At 39.9% G+C, this 18,138-nt stretch overlaps 1 protein-coding gene across 1 annotated transcript; it reads right to left on the reverse strand.

Moving 5' to 3' along the window:
- Positions 1-6,708: 6,708 nt before the first annotated feature.
- Positions 6,709-17,758, reverse strand: fan1 (FANCD2 and FANCI associated nuclease 1). Its single transcript, XM_051657260.1, has 13 exons — positions 16,525-17,758; positions 15,818-15,958; positions 15,475-15,673; positions 15,045-15,275; positions 14,297-14,428; positions 14,094-14,202; positions 13,774-13,893; positions 13,472-13,636; positions 9,229-9,397; positions 8,936-9,039; positions 8,630-8,824; positions 8,311-8,439; positions 6,709-8,000 (listed from the first exon to the last, which is right to left on the reverse strand). The coding sequence occupies exons 1-13, from the start codon at positions 17,657-17,659 to the stop codon at positions 7,863-7,865; spliced, it is 2,967 nt and encodes a 988-aa protein (XP_051513220.1). The 5' UTR covers positions 17,660-17,758; the 3' UTR covers positions 6,709-7,862.
- Between the last annotated feature and the right edge of the window lie 380 nt (positions 17,759-18,138).

The raw sequence follows: 18,138 nt of genomic DNA on the forward strand, positions 1-18,138 counted from the left end.
ACGCCTTTATGCACTGAAATGGAATGTGTTCATTAATTGATGCTTTTCACATGGCAAAGACCCAGTGAACTGCCCCATACCTGAAATTTGTACATTTCTTAAGAGCGACTGGACACAGGGCTCACTCTGTCTATGCTCAAAGTTTATGTGGTGACTATATCTGAATATCACGCACCTGAAGCTGGCACCTCTATAGGCAAACATGATTGAATCATAATTCCTTAAGGGAGCGGGGTGGCTAAATCACCCTTACCCTAAATCACCCTCGCCCGGCTACAGTCCCGACTTGGGACCTAACTTTGGTCCTAAAAGTGCTTGCAGGGCCTCCCTTCGAGCCTCTGCACTATGTTGAATTGCGTGTGTTTTCTGTTAAGACTGCATTACTGCTGGTTCTCACCTCAGTAAACGGGTCAGTGATTTACAAGCACAGTCAGTTGACAATTCATGTCTGGAGTTTGGTCCAGGTCTTTCAAAAACCAGAAAAGGCTACGTGCCTAAGGTTTTAACCACGCCTTTCAGAGCACAGGTGGTTCACCTTCAAGCCTTTTTCCCTCCTTCATTTAATTTGGATAAGGAACAGTCCTTGCATTTGTTATGTCCTTTGTGAGCGCTACACACATACATTGAGTAAACACACCAGTTCAAACTGTCTGACCAGCTCTTTTTGTGCTATGGAGGATGCACAAAAGGAATGTCCGTCTCCAAGCAAAGACTTTCTCACTGGATCATTGATACAATCACCCTGGCTTACGAGCCACAGGGTGCGAATTGCCCAACTGAGGCGTAGCCTCTTCATGGGCATGGACGAATGGTGTGTCCTTACAAGACATATGTTTTGCAGCAGGATGGTCTTCTCAAAACAAATTCGCAAGGTTTTACAACCTAGTCGTAACGTCTCTCTCATAGCAAGTCATCTCTGTCTAGAGTGCTTGCTATTTCATTGGCTGAACATATACTTATGCCTCTCCTTTTAAGTACGGTCTCCCTGACTTTTTACACAACAGCCTGCATTCAGACCTTTGTATTTCCCAAATGTCACAGGCACTTTCATTACAAATAATCTTCCTTCCCAACTGGGTTTGTGGAGGGGTTAATTCATACTGTATGACTATAGATCATATATCCATTCTGAATGTTCCCCTCCTGGTCCACCATGAGGGTCATTCACTTGCAGCATACTCATGGCGGTTACCATCCCGCTGGACCCACAGGACACCGTCATGTTTCCTCTCTGGAAGGTTATGTTGTGTAGTGCGCCGTGATGGGACTCTGTTCCCCATATGCATCAGCTTAGTGTAAGCTGGCCACACTACAAGACTCAGAGTTCTTTGAGGTGCATTTGATGTGCTTTTTGTCCATCAGTCAGAAAATTCTGAGGAATGGTGTTTGCATGCCCGCTTTTATGCCGGACAGCTTTGCGCCTAAAAGGGCGGGGCTTAAACACCATAGCCAATCCTGTCGTTATTGCAGAAAGGTTTCAACTAGGTCGTGTAGAAGGACACTCCCATATGCATCAGCCTAGTGATGCAATGTCTCATTACCCTCATCTCAGGGAACCGAGGTTACATACGTAACTGAGACGTTTGGTGGGGCATAGATAAGAGAACAATGGTGGCCCAAGAGTGTACAACACAGCAAAATTAGCGAAGCAAAAAAAAAAAAAAAAAATGAAAACACAACAAAATTAAGCCACAACACAGAATAATGCGGTTTATTTCCATTGTTCTGTTTCTTAATTTCCTTGTGCTGTGGTGTAATTTAGTTGTCTTGTGGCTTATTTCTGTTGTGCTGTGGCTAAATATTGTTGTGTTGAGGTTTAATTTCAATGTTCTGTGGCTTTTCTGTTATGTTGTGTCTTAATTTTGTTGTGTTGTGGCTTTTCCGTTGTGTTGTGACTTAAATGAATAGTTCACCCAAAAATTTAAATTCTCTCAGGGGATATGCATGAAAAATGTGAATCACCAAAAACATAAAAGGAAAAACTCGGTCCTCTTGTGAAAGCACATAGGAGGGCTGGTCGAAAGTGGATATTTAAAGTAAAAAAGGACGTAAATATTAATCTGTTTCTCACCCACACCTATCATATCACTTCTGTAGACATGGATTAAACCACTGGAGTTGCATGGATTACTTTTATGCTGCCTTTATGTGCTTTTTGGACCTTCTTGCATTGAACGAACCAACAGAGCTGAGATATTCTTTGAAAAATCTTAGTTCCCTATCGATTCAGTTCACGAGACATTGCTGAACGCTTTGATGAATTCCTTTTCCACGACCTAGTTGAAGCCTTTGTATCATAACGCCAATCTTATAATATAAGCTGGCGTTCACACACCATTTCTTCAGAATTGTATTCCTTCATGACCAACATCATCTTGTCTTGACTATGCACCTGGATCAGCCCTCTCTTCGCCATTGGGATTCCCTGCAGATGCATCAGAAAGTACTTCGCCTGACTTTCAGCATCTGCAGCGAGGATCACTTGCCCCCTCTAGTGTTCCGGCGAAGAAGTCTCTCCGCCTCAAGCCCCATAAGTCCCTCGATCTTCCCATGCAGCTTCTTCACCAGGGCAGTACGCACATGATGACCTCTGGCCCACTATGTATGAGCACGGAGTTGTCGTATTGTGCGGGTCTGACGATGATAATAATGCGTGTCCTTCGCAGCATCGCAAGAATGGCGCTGCAGCCCCAACCCCCAGCAAAGGTGAGGAGCACGCACTGGCCATTGATACGAGTTACTCCACCTCATTGCGCGGGCGGTCGAGGAGCTCGGCCTTGAGTGGTCGCCTCCTGTCGAGCCAGAAAATTCTCGTCTGAATAAATGATCCCAGCACACTGTCTGCTGTCAAAAGTCAGTGGTTCGGAAAGCAGTGTAGTTCTTCCCTGAGGTTCACATGGAGCTTACCGAGACCTTTCGAACGCCCTACTCTGCGCACGCCCAGATCGGAGGGGCTGCCGTCCTCAGGGATATTTCAGCGCCTTTGTGCTGTGACGCAAATATGGCTGTCAGTCCCCAGTGGGAGGAATCCCCCTGGAAGTATAGCGTTTTTAGGAATCTAAAGCTCCTGCCTTTTTCTATTATATTTCGACTCGCCCTTCCCTGCTATTCTCACCGGGAACGAGTCAGTTTTTATTGCAATGCTTCCTTGCTTGAATAGCGCACGTACCTCGTAACGGCTGCTCCACGCACGCTGAAGGCTGAAAAAGCTCTTTCTTCTTCTCCAACCAAACTCACTCGCCGTGATAACTGCGGGTGATTGGTGTCTATTGTTAGCTTGCTCGAGCCTTTACACTATTAGTGCTGTACACAGATGCGTGACACGCTCTGAGTGAGAAGCTATGGTCTGATAAGCGGCAGCTATCTGTGGCCGTTATCCGCATCCACTCGAGCGTTTCGTGATCGCGTGGCACGCTTCTGGGCATCTTAGAGAAAAATCAACCCACACTCCACACAAAATGCTCCTGTCTTATAAATGGCAGCTCCCCTCAACACACGCGCGAAACTCGGTGCACACCTGTGCATTACGCAGTCACGTGGGCGTGTTACTGAGCATTTCTCAGTGTGTTAAAAAAACAGTAGTGTGCGGTTATACATTCCAGTTTGTGACACGGCCACCTTGCTTCAATAGCGCTCTATCCTCCATACAGTGATGGGCAATAGCTTCGGTACAAATAGCAAAGCTATTAGCTTAACTACATTTCTGAGTAGCGAGGTGGTAGCTTCGCTAGTTTTTAAATCAAGTAGCTTTTCAGTAGCGAAGCTATATTTTTGACAAGATAGCGGTGTAGCATTTAAAAAAGCTACACTGCTACATCATGCCTTGTACCTTGTGCTTACTATTGTCAGTTTTAAAACAGAACTAGAAGATGTCCGATCACAAATGCAGTAGCGAATCCTGGCATAGGCGATATAGGGTGTCAATGCTCTCTGGGGCGGCACATCAGGGTGGGTACCTGAAGGATTGCCCCTGCACAGAGCTCGCAAGATCGCGATGGGAGAAAGGTGCCCCGAATTGTGCCATCCCGGCCCTGGCTCCTGATGGGTGAAAGGTGCCCCAAATCATGCCACCCAGCACAGAGCTCGCAAGATCCCGAGTTGTTCCTGACAGGCTACTCAGCCTAGAAGGCTTTAAATGTTTAGGATTATAGATGTTCATAAAGCATTCTTACATTCTAAACAAACATAAGATAACCATAATCAACAGTGTAGGTACACTGTGACACAGGATCGAATAAGTATCAACCATGTGATTGCTGGGCAGATTTAACAAAGTCATTGATGGTTTTGCATCAATGAAATCTAGGAGGGGAGGGTTACATTTGAAATTAGGAATTATGTGTAATAGCACAAGCAGCAATCTGTAAGTATTCTGCCATTTTTTTATTTATTGACTCTATAATTTAATTGTGCAATTTAAGTTCTGTATATATAATTTTATTAATGAATTGGTCACGCGTGATAGGAAACAGTCTGAATCGGTTCGCGATTCAATCTGAATGACTCATGAAGCTTGCGCGCGCGCTGCTGAATCAATTGTGCTCGCTCTCACTTGCCAATAACCTCACGGAGTATACTATTGTTTAAAACGAAAATGGTAACGAAACATCCTATCGCTTGCAAGTGATGAAGAAAGTCTTTATAAAGTTCAACACGTTTGCAGCTTGTGAACAACTTCTGGAGGTAAAGAAATGTTGCAACGAAAAGAGTATCAAAACACGTATTAGCCTACACAGAAACACTTTTAAAAAGTACCATGATTACTACCATGTTTTTTTTTGTTTTTTTTTTAGACTTGTACCATTACCTGGACGGACGCACTATGTTAATACAATGGTAGGCAATATGAATATGATCATATTGCGAAGTGCCATTGAATTTCTTTTTTTTTTTTTTAATTACCTTGAAACACCATGTAAATACAATAGTATATGAATATGATGATCGTATATCAATTTACCATGGTAGTAACATGGTAGTATTCTTTGAAGTAAGTTGAAGCACCATGCAAATACAGAATGGTGCATAAAAATGGTAATTGTATATCAAAATGTACCATCTGAAATCACATTGTTATTGCTTAGATGTGCTCACTCACTCACTCACTCACTCACTCACTCACTCACACACACGCACACACAAGAAATTTGGCCTCTGATGATATATCCTGTAATTCTGTGTCTAGCTGCTGTATTTCTGTATTGTATAGATAAATATATAGATGAATAGTATACTGTATGTACGTAGTTTTTATTCAGGAACGTGCAATGAAATTATGTTTAAATGGGTTTGTAGAGGTAGTGGTCTAAATCTGATTAATAAAATGTAAAAATAGTGATTTTAAATGTTGAACACGGGTTTGTAAGTAGCATGTTTAAATATGAATTTACATGTTTGTTTGTTTTAAGTGCACATACGTATTGCACCTACTATATACTTGTACTGTATTGCACTTAACTGTAATATACTGTACCAAGGCTTTGATAAATGTAATTTTAGGTACTTTGTTAATGACGGTTTGCTCCGTGCATCTACGGTTAAAAAAAAAAAAAATATGAAGTAGCATAAATGTAGCAAGCTACTTTTGGCATGTAGCTTGTAGTGTAACTTGATACTTTCTCTGAAGTGTAGCTTTTAGCTTAGCTTAACAAATTTTTCTGTTGAGTAGTTTGTAGCTTAGCTTGCTAAATTTTTTAAGTAGCTTGCCCAACACTGCCTCCACATTACAGTGCAGGACACAACCATTCTGTGCTCTGAAGTAGTAAATCTCCTTGTGAGAGAGGCAGTGGGGTCGTTTCCCATACCATACACAAAGAGAATGTCACAGCCGTTATTATCTCATCAAAACGCAGAAAGACGGTGGCCTCCGGCCTGTCTGCACCTGTGACATTTTAACTGAGTTCTGTTAATAATGATCACATACAAACAATTATCTCTCATATGTTTGCACGCTCATAAACCATACCTTGAGAATTTGCCTTGCTTCCCCAATTCACACACTGTGCACAACCGTTTCCCAGTGGTGAGCGGCACGCTATCACAATTAGTGTCAAATATAAAGTGTCATACACACGGGATGGCATGCAGGTGAGGAAATGATGAGAGGATTTTAATTTTGGGGTAAACTATTGTGTTGTGAATTTCTATTATGTTGTGGCTTTTCTGTTGTGTTGTGTTTTAAGCTTTTATTTGCTTCGCTTATTTTGTTATGCTGTGCACCCCTGGGCAACCTTAAAAGAATGCTACAACTCTATTGTTATGAGCAATGATAATGTAGAACAAGTATCAGAGGCATTATAGATCTATTTACACTTTTGTAACTCATTCTAGCAAAAGAGACATTCATATTAACAATATTATTCTCTTCTTATTTTGACTTACTAAAGAAATGAGAAACTGAAAAGCTTGAGAGAAATTAGTAGGGTGTAAAATATCCCCCAAAATACAAGATATTTGAAAAAAAGAAAATGTAATTGTAATGTCCTCAAGTGATTATATATCCCCCTTGTTTAATGTTATGTTAAATAAATAGTTTACATTTTTGAACAGCCAGAGCTAAAGCTGATTGTCATGTAACTGAGATTCTCTGGCCTGCTCTACACATTCAGGAAATTTGATGGTGTTCTTTTACCTGCACTTGGTTTATATAGATTTCAGTAGCATGTTGCAAAATTCAAATCCTACAAACGATGATCTGAAAAGCCTGATTCATTGTAGTGTTTTATTCTTTCAGACCACACACACAAATCCTTAAAGTTTGAAGATGGCATTTTCACATTAACAGCATGTTTTTGTTCTTAGTGTCAGACATGAAGGAGATGCATGACATGAAACAAAAAGCCATTTCGGTCTTGGAATGCATGACCACAAGAGATTTTGACCACAAAAATAGACAGTAGTTTCAGTAATACACAATCACTGAAGATAATGTGTGACAATTCAGAGTTTATACTTTTTTGCAAGCTGCAGGATTACTCTCATATGTACACTACATATGTATACACTATATAGCCAAAAGTATGCGAAACCAACATTCATATGTGATAGGGATTAATAACTCTTCTGGAAAGGCTTTCCGTTTAATGTTGAGATATAGCTGCATGGATTTGCTCCCACTCAGACATAAGAGCATCAGTGAGGTCAGAGTGATTTTGGGTAATGGACCCTGGCTTGCAGTCGGCATACAATTCATTCCAAAGGTGTTTAGTGGAGTTGAGGTCAGGGCTTTGTGCTGGCCAGTCAAGTACTTCCACACCAGACTCAGTACATTATTTCTTTATGGACCTCGCTTTGTGCACAGGGACATTGTCAGGCTGGAACAGAAAAGGGCCCTCCAAAGATGGAAGCACACAATTCTTTAGAATGCCACGTTATGCTGTGGCATCACAATTAGCCTTCATTGGGATTAATGGAATTGCCAAACATGTTAATACAAAGGGGGTGTCTGAAACTTTTGTTCATAGAGTGAAAATATTAAAGCAGTGATTTTTCATTAACATACATGATACTTAAGAGTTATCAACAATAACTTGTAATTTGTGTTTTTATTTCATGTCTTTAAAATGAACTTTTTTTGTACATCAGTCATTAAAATATTTTGTCACTTTTCAATTAGCACAAGGATAAAAATAAGTCAGGAAATACCATGAGATAATTTAACAAGCAGCAGTAATTGGGGTCCAGATGGGGAGAAAGTGTCCTGTCTTTTAAACTCCTTTTTAATACTCTTCTAGTTCACCAGAGCTAGTGCCAAACTGAGATTTGAATACCACCATCAAAACAGTGCTTCAAGCATTTCTAACTTCAGATTGCACGTTTGGTGTGTGTGCTCAAGAGTCTTTATTTTTAGTGTGAGAGCAGCTTCACTCCAGCCGAGCTCCTCGTGCTCCAATGGCAGTGACGTGACACACCTCTACATCGGCCCCGAGCTTACGCAGCTCATCCAACCAGATCTGTTGCTTCTGGGACAGACGGTCATTAGGCCCCTTTACTTCCACCAGCTAGAGGAACACAACTCAAATGAACAACATTTCTTAAAAGGGATAGTTCACCCAAAAATTTAAATTCTGTCATCATTTACTCACCCTCATGTCATTGCATGCAGACCCGTATGACTTTTTTCTTCCGTATTAAGTCATACAGGTTTCGAAAGACATGAGAGTACATGATGCCAGAGTTTTCAATTTGGGCAAACTGTTTCATAAAGAAAATCACCACCATTCCCACTTTATTGCTGCAACATTTCAGTTGTTTCATAACATCATAATTTGATTAAAGAGGTTATATAAGCTTATTTAAAGCCATATTCACCTTGTACTTCCTGTTGGAAGAGCTCCAGACTACCAGATCAGGAAGCCCTCCTCTGCAGTGCCTGTAGTCCTTTGCCATTCTGAGGACCACACCACTCAAGAAGAGCCCACCTAGACATGCCACCAGGCTCTATAACCATGGACAAAGGGAAAAAAAGCATTTGCACTGTGCTCATGAACATAAATTTGCATACAAACTACACACATGTCATGAAAAATCTTTAAGTATTGTTTGTGATAATGACTCCAGAATGCTAAGATACAATGCAAAAGGAATGCACACAGAATTCATCCATGTGTGTCAATGGATCTGTGGTTACCTGCGCCTGTTGAAGTGAGGAGAAGCGATCCCAGTTTATAAGCGCACACACTCTCCCCTCCTGTGCGTTCCACACATCGGCGAGCAGCTCCTGCAGAGTCTCTGCAGAGGCTTCCCGCAACATCTCAGCGCGAGCCTCAATGGCTTCCCGACGGTTACCATAGAAACAATCAGTGTGCAAATCCAAAGGACAAGTCTGGGAAAGGGCATGGAGTTGAACTATCACTGATCTGTGCAATGCATTAACAATAAGGTGTGACCCCAAATGTTTCAAGTGCACAGAATTTCTTCTCTAATTATTTTGTACCTGATTGGGGTTTCGGAAGACATCAGGAACCCCATCCATGAAGATGATGTCCCACATGAGGAGTCCAAACAAGGTGGAAAATGTAGAGCCTTCTCCATGAATACCTTAAAAAAGGAAAAACATTTCATCAATATAAATGTAAAGTATAAAAAAGTCTACCATATTCTGAAAAGCCACTGATTAAAATCTTGGTGGAATACAACAAGCTACAGAACCCACACTGAGATTTTATTCTATGTAACTATGTCCTTAATTTCCTTTAATATGGTAGTGAACACAATGTGATGCCAGACCTTGATCAAAACCAAGTGTTCTGTAGTGTGCCAAAGCCAGATCCTCAACAGAACACATGACCATAGTGTCTCTTCCCTCTCTGGAGCCTTCGTCCTCATCAGCTGCTCTGAGGAACACTGATTTGCCCATACCACCTTCATGAGGAAAGAGCTGTCCTCTTATCGTCACCTGTTAAAAACACCCCTGTTAAACCAATGTTGTGTATTGCATTTCTTTGAAATGAAAATCACTTAATTTTTTTTTTATTACATTTTCTGTAGAAATTTTAATTGTGTGACTTTTTTGTGTCTATTGGCTTGGAAGTTATCTGCTAGTGTCCTCCCCCTCGCCCTAAAGGCCTCAGCACACTTCATACAAAATCGATGAAACAAACGAGTGTGACGTAATTTAGAATAAAATCTTTTTAAAAAAGAGGTATTTTTGAGTTTGTTTCGGTGGTTCGTAACAGCTTACCAGGGCTTTCAGGAAAAACGGATTACTGGCTGCTAAACACCTTACTGCCATTGGTCCACTTCATTGGTAGGTGTGACCTGGAGCTCAACCTACATTGAGGCTGACAACTAATTCCCTTCCAGTCAGTCAAGATCAGTCAACATGAGTTATTATCAAACTAGTGCAAATGTACCTGATTGTTTGCATAGAGACATTTTCCAAGAAAATGTCATGCAAATGTTTCATCAATCTACAAAGGAATCAAATCTACTCAAATACGCTTAAGTGCTTATTCATGCTATTGTTTGATATGCTGCTACACTCATGTGCCATCTTCAGCAAAAGCCATTCACACATCTGCCCAAAGTAAGATATGTCATCATCTTTTGCCAGTATTCTGCCCATTAACACTCTTTTATAAACCCATCTTTGCAGTAGTATCAGTGCCATCATAAATTAAATAACAGAGTGTAATTTGTGCATATTATGGCCATGTATAGCGTGTTAGCGCATTAGCACTATGAATGCAAAAGGTAAACATTACAAATTACACTTTATTTACTGCATATATATATTACCAATGGTCACTGAGAAAGTTCTGACTTTGAGGTAGGAGGCCAACCACTGCAGGGCCACACCCTGAATGCCACCACACTGTCCAAAGGACGTAACAGAATGTTATAATCAATTGTATCTAATGCAGCGTTGAGATACAACAAGACAAGCACAACATGTGATCCAGTATCGAGTGCTTGTAACAGGTCATTACTGACCTTCAGCAGTTCAGTTTCAGTACTGTGCAAAGATCTGAAGCCAGAATTAAATGCATCTAAAATATTAAACGCACCAAGATAAGAATTCAACTGACAATACACAACTCTCTCCAAGAGCTTTGAGATAAAATGTAATTTAGAAATAGGTCTAAAATAACAGAGGACAGATGGGTCAAGATGAGGTTTCTTAAGCAGATGGTGAACAACAGCATGTTTAAAACTAGCAGGTACAACGCCATTTACTAGAGAGCTGTTAATAAAAGCTGTTACAGCTGGGCTCAAGGTTTCAAAAACTTCCTTAACAAGACGAGCTGGAATAACGTCTGTCTCACAGTTGGAACATTTAGCCTTAGAAACAAGATGAACTAGCTGGGCAGAGGTGACTGGTTGAAAACAAGTTAACAAACCAGTTGGTGAACATATCATAGGGGGATCAAATTTTGATGGCTTAATAGAATGTTTTAGAAAGTTCTCTCAGGTTTCCCGAGAAGGAACAGGACAAGGAACTGATAGGGGATTTAGCACCAAGTCAATTGTCTTAAACATTACTCTAGGCCTGTTTGCATTTTCAGTGATAAGTTTGGAGAGGAAATTTGACTTTGCCTCTTTCAATGAACTTTGATAACTGGTTAAGCATGCAATTAGTGATTCATATGAGACCTAGAGTTTATCTTTTTTCCACTTTTGCTCAGCCTTACGGCACTCTTGTCTGAGAAAACGGGTATTATCATTTAACCAAGGCAATGCACAATCCCTTTCCTAGGCTTAAGGGGAGCAACAGTGTCTAAAGAAACAGAACAAGATTTAGTAAAAACATCCACCATCTCTTCAGTGTCCATACCGTTAAAAACAGCGTCTGCAAAATTAGCTTGATAATACCCTGAGAATAAACTGGCAGTGGAAGAGTGAATGAAATGGGAATAGCTCACAGGGTGTGAGCTAGTAGGGGTGGGAGAAGAACAGACAGACTCAAACACAATTGGCAAATGGTCTGAAATAGCAGCAGCAATTACCCTCAGGTTGGTTACAGGAAAACCATGTGACAACAGCAGATCTAGTGTATGCCCCAAATTGTGATTCGGGCTAGAAACTATCTGTGAAAATTTCAGGGATTCAGTGAGGCATAAAAAAATCTTTCATCAAAGGTTTGGATGGACAACAAAGGTGAATATTAAAGTCCCCAAGAATCAACAGTCTATCACAGCAAGACACAAAATTAGAGAGGAACTCAGAAAATTGATGAATAAAGTTCTTGTTAAATTTAGGAGGCCTGTATATCAGTACACATAGTACAGGACCCCCAATGTCGATCCTCATTAGCTGTACCTCAAAACTGGAATACACATCTGTGTGTAATTTTGTGCTTTTAAAGTTGTTTTTAAAAACAGTAGCAACACCACCACGTCCAGAAAGCCTTGGAGTGCTAAGAAAAGCACAATCCGGGGGGGAAAGTTCACCAAGAGATGAAAAATCACCCAATTTCAGCCATGTTTCAGTCATAAATAAAAAATCAACTGAGTGCGAAATGAAAAAGTCATTTAACTGTGAGTGTGCAGGGGCCTTAATAATACCACCTGCAACTGACTAGCAAGTAGCAAATCATGGTTCATGGCTGTGAAATTTAAGACTTTTAAGACCTTTTTAAAGACCTGAACAAATACAATTAAGACAGTATCCCCATACCAAAACAATCTCAAAATAAATCATGCATCACAGACTCTTACTTAAACAGGCAGGGGCACACATTGAACATGGCCTTAACATGCTGTGCTGTGGCTCAGGTGGTAGAGCGGCTAATCGCAGGATTAGTGGTTCGATTCCCGGCCCACATGACTCCACATGCCGAAGTGTCCTTGGGCAAGACACTGAACCCCAAGTTGCTCCCAATGGCAGGCTAGTGCCTTGCATGACAGCTCTGCTGTCATTGATGTGTGTGTGTGTGTGTGTGTGTGTGAATGAGACAGTGTAAAACGCTTTGGAGAACCGCTAAGGTTAAAAAAGGCACTATATAAGTGCAGACCATTTATCATCCCATTAAAATTGGTTGAAGTAGCATTATATAAATGAATACAAATTAGAAGTAGACCGATACTGGATTGTGCTGACCCGATAATGTGTTGAAAGAAAGCCAGTTAGTCTGCCAATAGTTTTTTTTAAATTGGTAGCCTATATTAAATGTTCTGTGATGGGGAGGCTAGACAGAGGCTACAAGAGTCCAATTTAATTAAATAACAGATGCAATTTATGTGGGGGCACTTTTAAAGGCACTTTAACTTTGAAATACACCGGGAACTCTATTTTGAAATCTTTGCACTTCACTGCTTCCAGCTGCTCATTCAAACAAATAAAGGATATAAAATGTGCACTCCTACAGTATTTTACAACGTATTACAATATAAACAATTAAATCTAAACATTGTCATATTTCATCAACACTACATCGTCATCATCAACAGTTGATCTTTAGTGATAGCTTATCATAAATTTCCAATATAGCCTAATGATTGCGAACTGCTCTGCAACAGCTGAAAACACTCACAAGCCCCCGCGTGCTTGGAGAAAATACAGTGCTGCGTTTTCACTTTGAAGGACGCAGTGCATGCATTTATTTAATTAAATCGTATTCTTTTGAATTTTGATAATCATATTAGGTCATCTCACGATTCCTGTCTTTCCGCCCCCAAATTTAAGACCTCTTTAAATAAAAATTAAGACTTTTGTTGTATCATTTAAGATTTTTAAGACTTTTTATTACCTTAAATTTTGGAAAACTTAATTTAAGACTTTTTAAGGATCCGTGGGAACCCTTGTGATGTAACTAAAGACTACTGGCTACTTAAAAAAGGAACACAGAAAAGAAAACTTGGCTCATCAAGTGATTTCATGGGGTCTTTCAGAATTCTACATTTAAACACTTGTCCATCACATTTCCATGATACTATATTACTAACAACTATTTAGTAATTATGACCACAATATAATAATAATGCAATACAAAACACTCGTCACACATACTATCTGGAACATAAAGACTCACATGAGTGACATCTTGTACGTGCACAGTGGGCAAATCCCGTAGCAGCAAACGGTACTTCTTAAAGCTAGCAGATTCCTTCATTCGGGAAGCTCGCTGGTGCAGTGATAACTGGTGGCCTGTTCGAACCAAAGGGTCCTTGAGTCCATTCCGAATGGCACAGATGGCCTTAATACAGGAATTATAATCAACCAAACGTTTAATATTTGAAGGATGCCCATCTAAATAAAGGAACACTAAAACAATGGACAGTGTCTCTTTATATTAATCTATGTTCAATTTATATGAGGTAATATCTATGGTACCTGCTCATGTTGTTTAAGATGCTGTTGGAGATTGAGAGCAAGTCTGTCCCACCAGCGCCCCCTACTGTCTGGACAATACACTGACTGAGACAAAAGATTCCTGAGCTCCTCCACCGCATCCTACATAGCAAAGATAATGATTAAATGCACTCATGTAAAATCGATATAAAGGATAAAATGGTATGTTATACAATAGCATAATTAATTCTTCGGATTTTGCTGTGTTATTACAAAACTGTCATTTAAAATGTTCATTCTGCAGAAGACTTACTCAGTGCTCCATGTTACAGTTGTGCATAAGTATATGCGTATCGACCTACCTCATAGCGGCGAAGGCGCTGTAAAATCTCAACTCCTCGAGACACTATACGAGTGTAAGTCCAGCCAACAGTGAAACAACGAAGAAAAACAGGCAGCTCCTCTTGATCTCTAGACAGACACATTGAAGCAGATTATTATAAATCCATTTATAGAAAAAACTAAAATATACATGAAAGGTACATTTTCATGGTTTAGTTCAAACCTTAGGTCACAGGTGTGTTTAATCTCCTGCCAGGTGGCCTTTGCTGCAGTATAGAGGTCATGGGCGTCCTGCCAACAGCCTGTCTGCATTGCAGTGATCACCTCCTGCAACCTACGCATTGCCGTCTCATACCTGTAAAGAAGAATGTGGGCAGAATGAAATAGTTTACAAAAAATGGCAAAGCCAACAATCACTTTTATAGAAAATAATAAAAAATCTCATTTTCAAATGAAAGCTTTAAGAGTGAATCTCAAAAAACCTGTCAAGAATACTGTATGTTCGAGTCATATTTAACCCCAAAATCAAAAGAAAGAAAATCAAGCATTTGTGGCATTTTTTTCATGCCAATTAAGCATGCAAAAAATTGCATTCTCATAGCTGTAACACAAATAAATGTATTTATAATTATATTTCTATTATATTTAAACCGTAAAGTATTTATTCATCATGATAGTATTTGTACTATGTTCTGCGAATCTAATAAAAATCACCATTGAAAATGGAAATTACAAAAAAACAAAAAAACAACTTGTCCAACTCAACTTAAACATCTAAATGGTAATGAAAATGTATTTAAAATATGGATGTATCATGTCACAAATAATGCAAAAAAAAAAAAAATCATTTCATTTTCTTTATGCAAACTATATATTTTTTTATTTTGGGATACATGTGACCAGGATTTACATTCATGAGATTCACCTTTAGTCAAAATTTCACTGTATACATATAAAACATTTAAAGTGACCTGATGAGGTCATCCCTGTCCTGAAACAGTCTGGCTGAGCGATGCACGGTATAGTCTGGGAAAGCAAGGCGGCCAGAGTTGACCAGCAGAATGGTGTAGAGCTGCCCCTGACCAGCAGCCATCTCCTCTTCCTCCAAAGTGTATGTGATGGAGAAGAGGAGCAGGACACGGGAAAACACAGCACGCGATTTGCGGCACAGACGCACACAGGAGCCTGCAACCTGTTTGGCCCTGGAGGAGCAGATAGAAGCAAGTCAAGCAACACAAAGTTAATGTTAAAACTGACTTATTTTTAGTATACTGTTCACATTGCTCACAATGGTAATTTTTGCTTTTTTGAAAATCTCCTCCATTACAAGTGCAAATCTTTGGCCAACACCTCTCCACTGGGGTATGTGTACTGGTGGTGCAGGTAGCTTACACATCTCACCTCTTGAGAATGATGGCAGCCGTGTTGTTTTGACCAGCAAAGAGCGATCGCTGTCTCCCCAGCTGGAGAAGTCCCTCTACCAACTGTTGTTTCTGAGTGCCATTTCCTCCACGCCCAAGGTGAAATGTTTTGGCCAGGTTTCTGAGCTCTGGAGCAGGCAGCAGATCCAAAACTTCCTGGATGTCATGAAGCTCTGATTCTGTCAAAGGAAGGAAGTTGAGTTTTGTGGCCTGGTATGCTCTTAAAATTTCATTTTAATCTTATTCATAGTTATAATGTAACACTAAACTCTTAACAAATCAGGGTTGACAAATCAGATGTGTTGTCAAATCACACCACTAACCGGTTTGTAAGAAGCCACAAGCAACCAGCTCATGAATGACAGTTCTGAGGTCAGAGCTGATCTCAGTGTATTCCACTTTACAGACTTGAAGCCATTTCAGCTTCCTTTGAAAAAGACGTACGTAAAGCATTTGACCAGGTGCTACAAGAGAGAAAGGAAGGTAGACAGCGTTTGACTGAATATTGCCTTACATATGATGCCTGCCTGAAGCTCATTTAGTTTAAATTGCGGAGAACTGCATCACCGATCCTCAAAACACTTCATACGTACAGATGACCTACATTTTCAAATGATTTTGAAAAGAAAAAAAGAAGTAAATTTTTGTAATGGAACTGCAGAGTGTTGACATGAGATTGTGATATAAATGCAAAAAATTAATTATGCTTTAATTAATTATAAAAAAATGTTTAACATTTGCTTGATCTTAATAAAAATATTAAGTTTGTTGTTTTATTTCTTTTTCATAACAACATGTGAATATATTTTAAAATTCATTATAACAATTTTTTTTTTTTTTTACATACATTTTACAGGGAACTTCATGGGAATAATTTAGTTCAAAGGAGTTGGGCTAAAATTACAAAATTACAAGGGTTGTGAACCCTTGAAATAGAAATAGAAATTGTTACATGCAAGAGTAGAACTAAAACAATTTTTTAAAGGGTGAAAGACTTTTTTGTGATTTTTTCCCAAGGTGTATCCTCTACCTGAAAGCTGTTGAAAAGTGCGAATGGCTGAAAAGTCATCCTCATTAAAGAGTGTCCTATCATCCTCATTCTCCAACACCGCCTCGAGGACAGTCAGAAAGTTCTGCAGGTAATACGGTCGTCCGGTGCTTTGGCGCTCTGATCCCTCACTGGCTGTCTCAAGCATTTTGGGTTCATCACCTGGTGTAGTACTCGACTCCCTCTCAATGTCTTCATGTGTGGTCTCTTTTTTGGTTGGAGTCTCTGATGATGGAACATCATTGACACGAGACGAGGACTCAGTCTGATTTGAGCTGACATTTGTTGTCTGTCTTTCACTTTTATTTGGAAAATGCCTACTTTTCTTGTGTATGGTTTCTGTAGTGTATGTGTCACTTTCAGGAACATCCTCTGACTTCCTCTTCAGTACCCTGGATAAGGATGGAGATTTCGCTGACTGTGTGGCAGTGCTGCTGCTTGATGATTCTGCCAGAATGTTTTTCACTTGAAGGTGGGTTGAAGCTGCTTGTTCAACTGATAATGTGTTATCTGTATCCATGATACAGGCTCTGGATTCAAAAGCAAAGTTTTCTTTCTGCGAACTGCTTAACTCCCCATTATTTGCCTCTCGATCCATCTCAGTGTCGCCTGAGAGCCTAAGTGCTCTTCTTGAGAGTTTTGAGGACAAGTTTCCAAGACCAATTGTCTTAACTGATTTAGTTTGTGCATATGTTTCAGCTGAATCTTGCCTCGGCACACAGCTCTTTTTAAAATAAGGACTAGTTTCAGCATCTTTCTTTTCTGTGCTTTTCTCTTTCCCTTCATTTTGAGTTACCGCACCATCAAAGGGTGTTTTGGTGATTTTCTCCTGCTTGTCATCAATGAATGCATCTTCATGATCGTCTCGAAGAAACTTCTGGCACTGTGAGTCTATATGTTCATTAATCTTGTAACGAGGAACAAGTTTGCCACACAGAGGGCAGGCCAGTTTACATGGCGGTGTATTCCTGAAAAATGAAGTTATAGACGCGGCCCTGCTCCCATTGTTTGATTTCTCTTTAATTGTACTGGCTCTCTGGGTGTTTTTCTTTGTCACTGAAAGTCTCCTGCCAGTGCCTCTACTGGACAAGCTTTCTCTCTCACCCCGAGACTCCATGACTGTGTAATCATACGTTATCTTATCCCATAAACCCTCTAGACCTTACAGGATGGAGTAACATATTGAACTAGGTATGAGACAGACTGCATGGTTAACCTGTGAGAAAGTAGATAAAAAAATAAAATAGTAAGTAGGGGAGAATGAGACACATTTGTTAGAGGTAGAATTCACTATGGGAAAACTGCTACATGACATGCATCTGCTGATCTTCAGTCACATTCATAGAAGGTACTGTGCTACTCATTGATTGTCCAGTGTCTCAGACTGTTATAAGTCGTAAAATTGACAGTGAAAATGATGTAAATGCTGTAGGCGTGCAAACATTTTTTATGAAATTATAAATGAAGTGGAACGTACTGTGAAACGACGTAAAACTGTCAGATTATTTAAAAAACAAAACAAAAAAAAACAACGGAAGATAATAACAGACCTGCCTGCATCTGTGATCATAGGTGAAGCCAGATACAAAAATTTAT

The sequence above is a fragment of the Myxocyprinus asiaticus genome, chromosome 26 (genome assembly GCF_019703515.2).
Source record: "Myxocyprinus asiaticus isolate MX2 ecotype Aquarium Trade chromosome 26, UBuf_Myxa_2, whole genome shotgun sequence".
Classification (NCBI taxonomy): Eukaryota; Metazoa; Chordata; class Actinopteri; order Cypriniformes; family Catostomidae; genus Myxocyprinus; species Myxocyprinus asiaticus.

Coding starts and splice junctions, on each gene's coding strand:
- fan1 (XM_051657260.1), bottom strand. CDS start 17,659: ATGGAGTCTCGGGGTGAGAGAGAAAGCTTGTCCAGTAGAGGCACTGGC. Junction 9,040..9,228: donor AACACTTGGTTTTGATCAAG/GTCTGGCATCAC, acceptor TCCTTTTTTAAG/GTATTCATGGAGAAGGCTCT. Junction 8,001..8,310: donor CTTCCAACAGGAAGTACAAG/GTGAATATGGCT, acceptor GTGTTCCTCTAG/CTGGTGGAAGTAAAGGGGCC.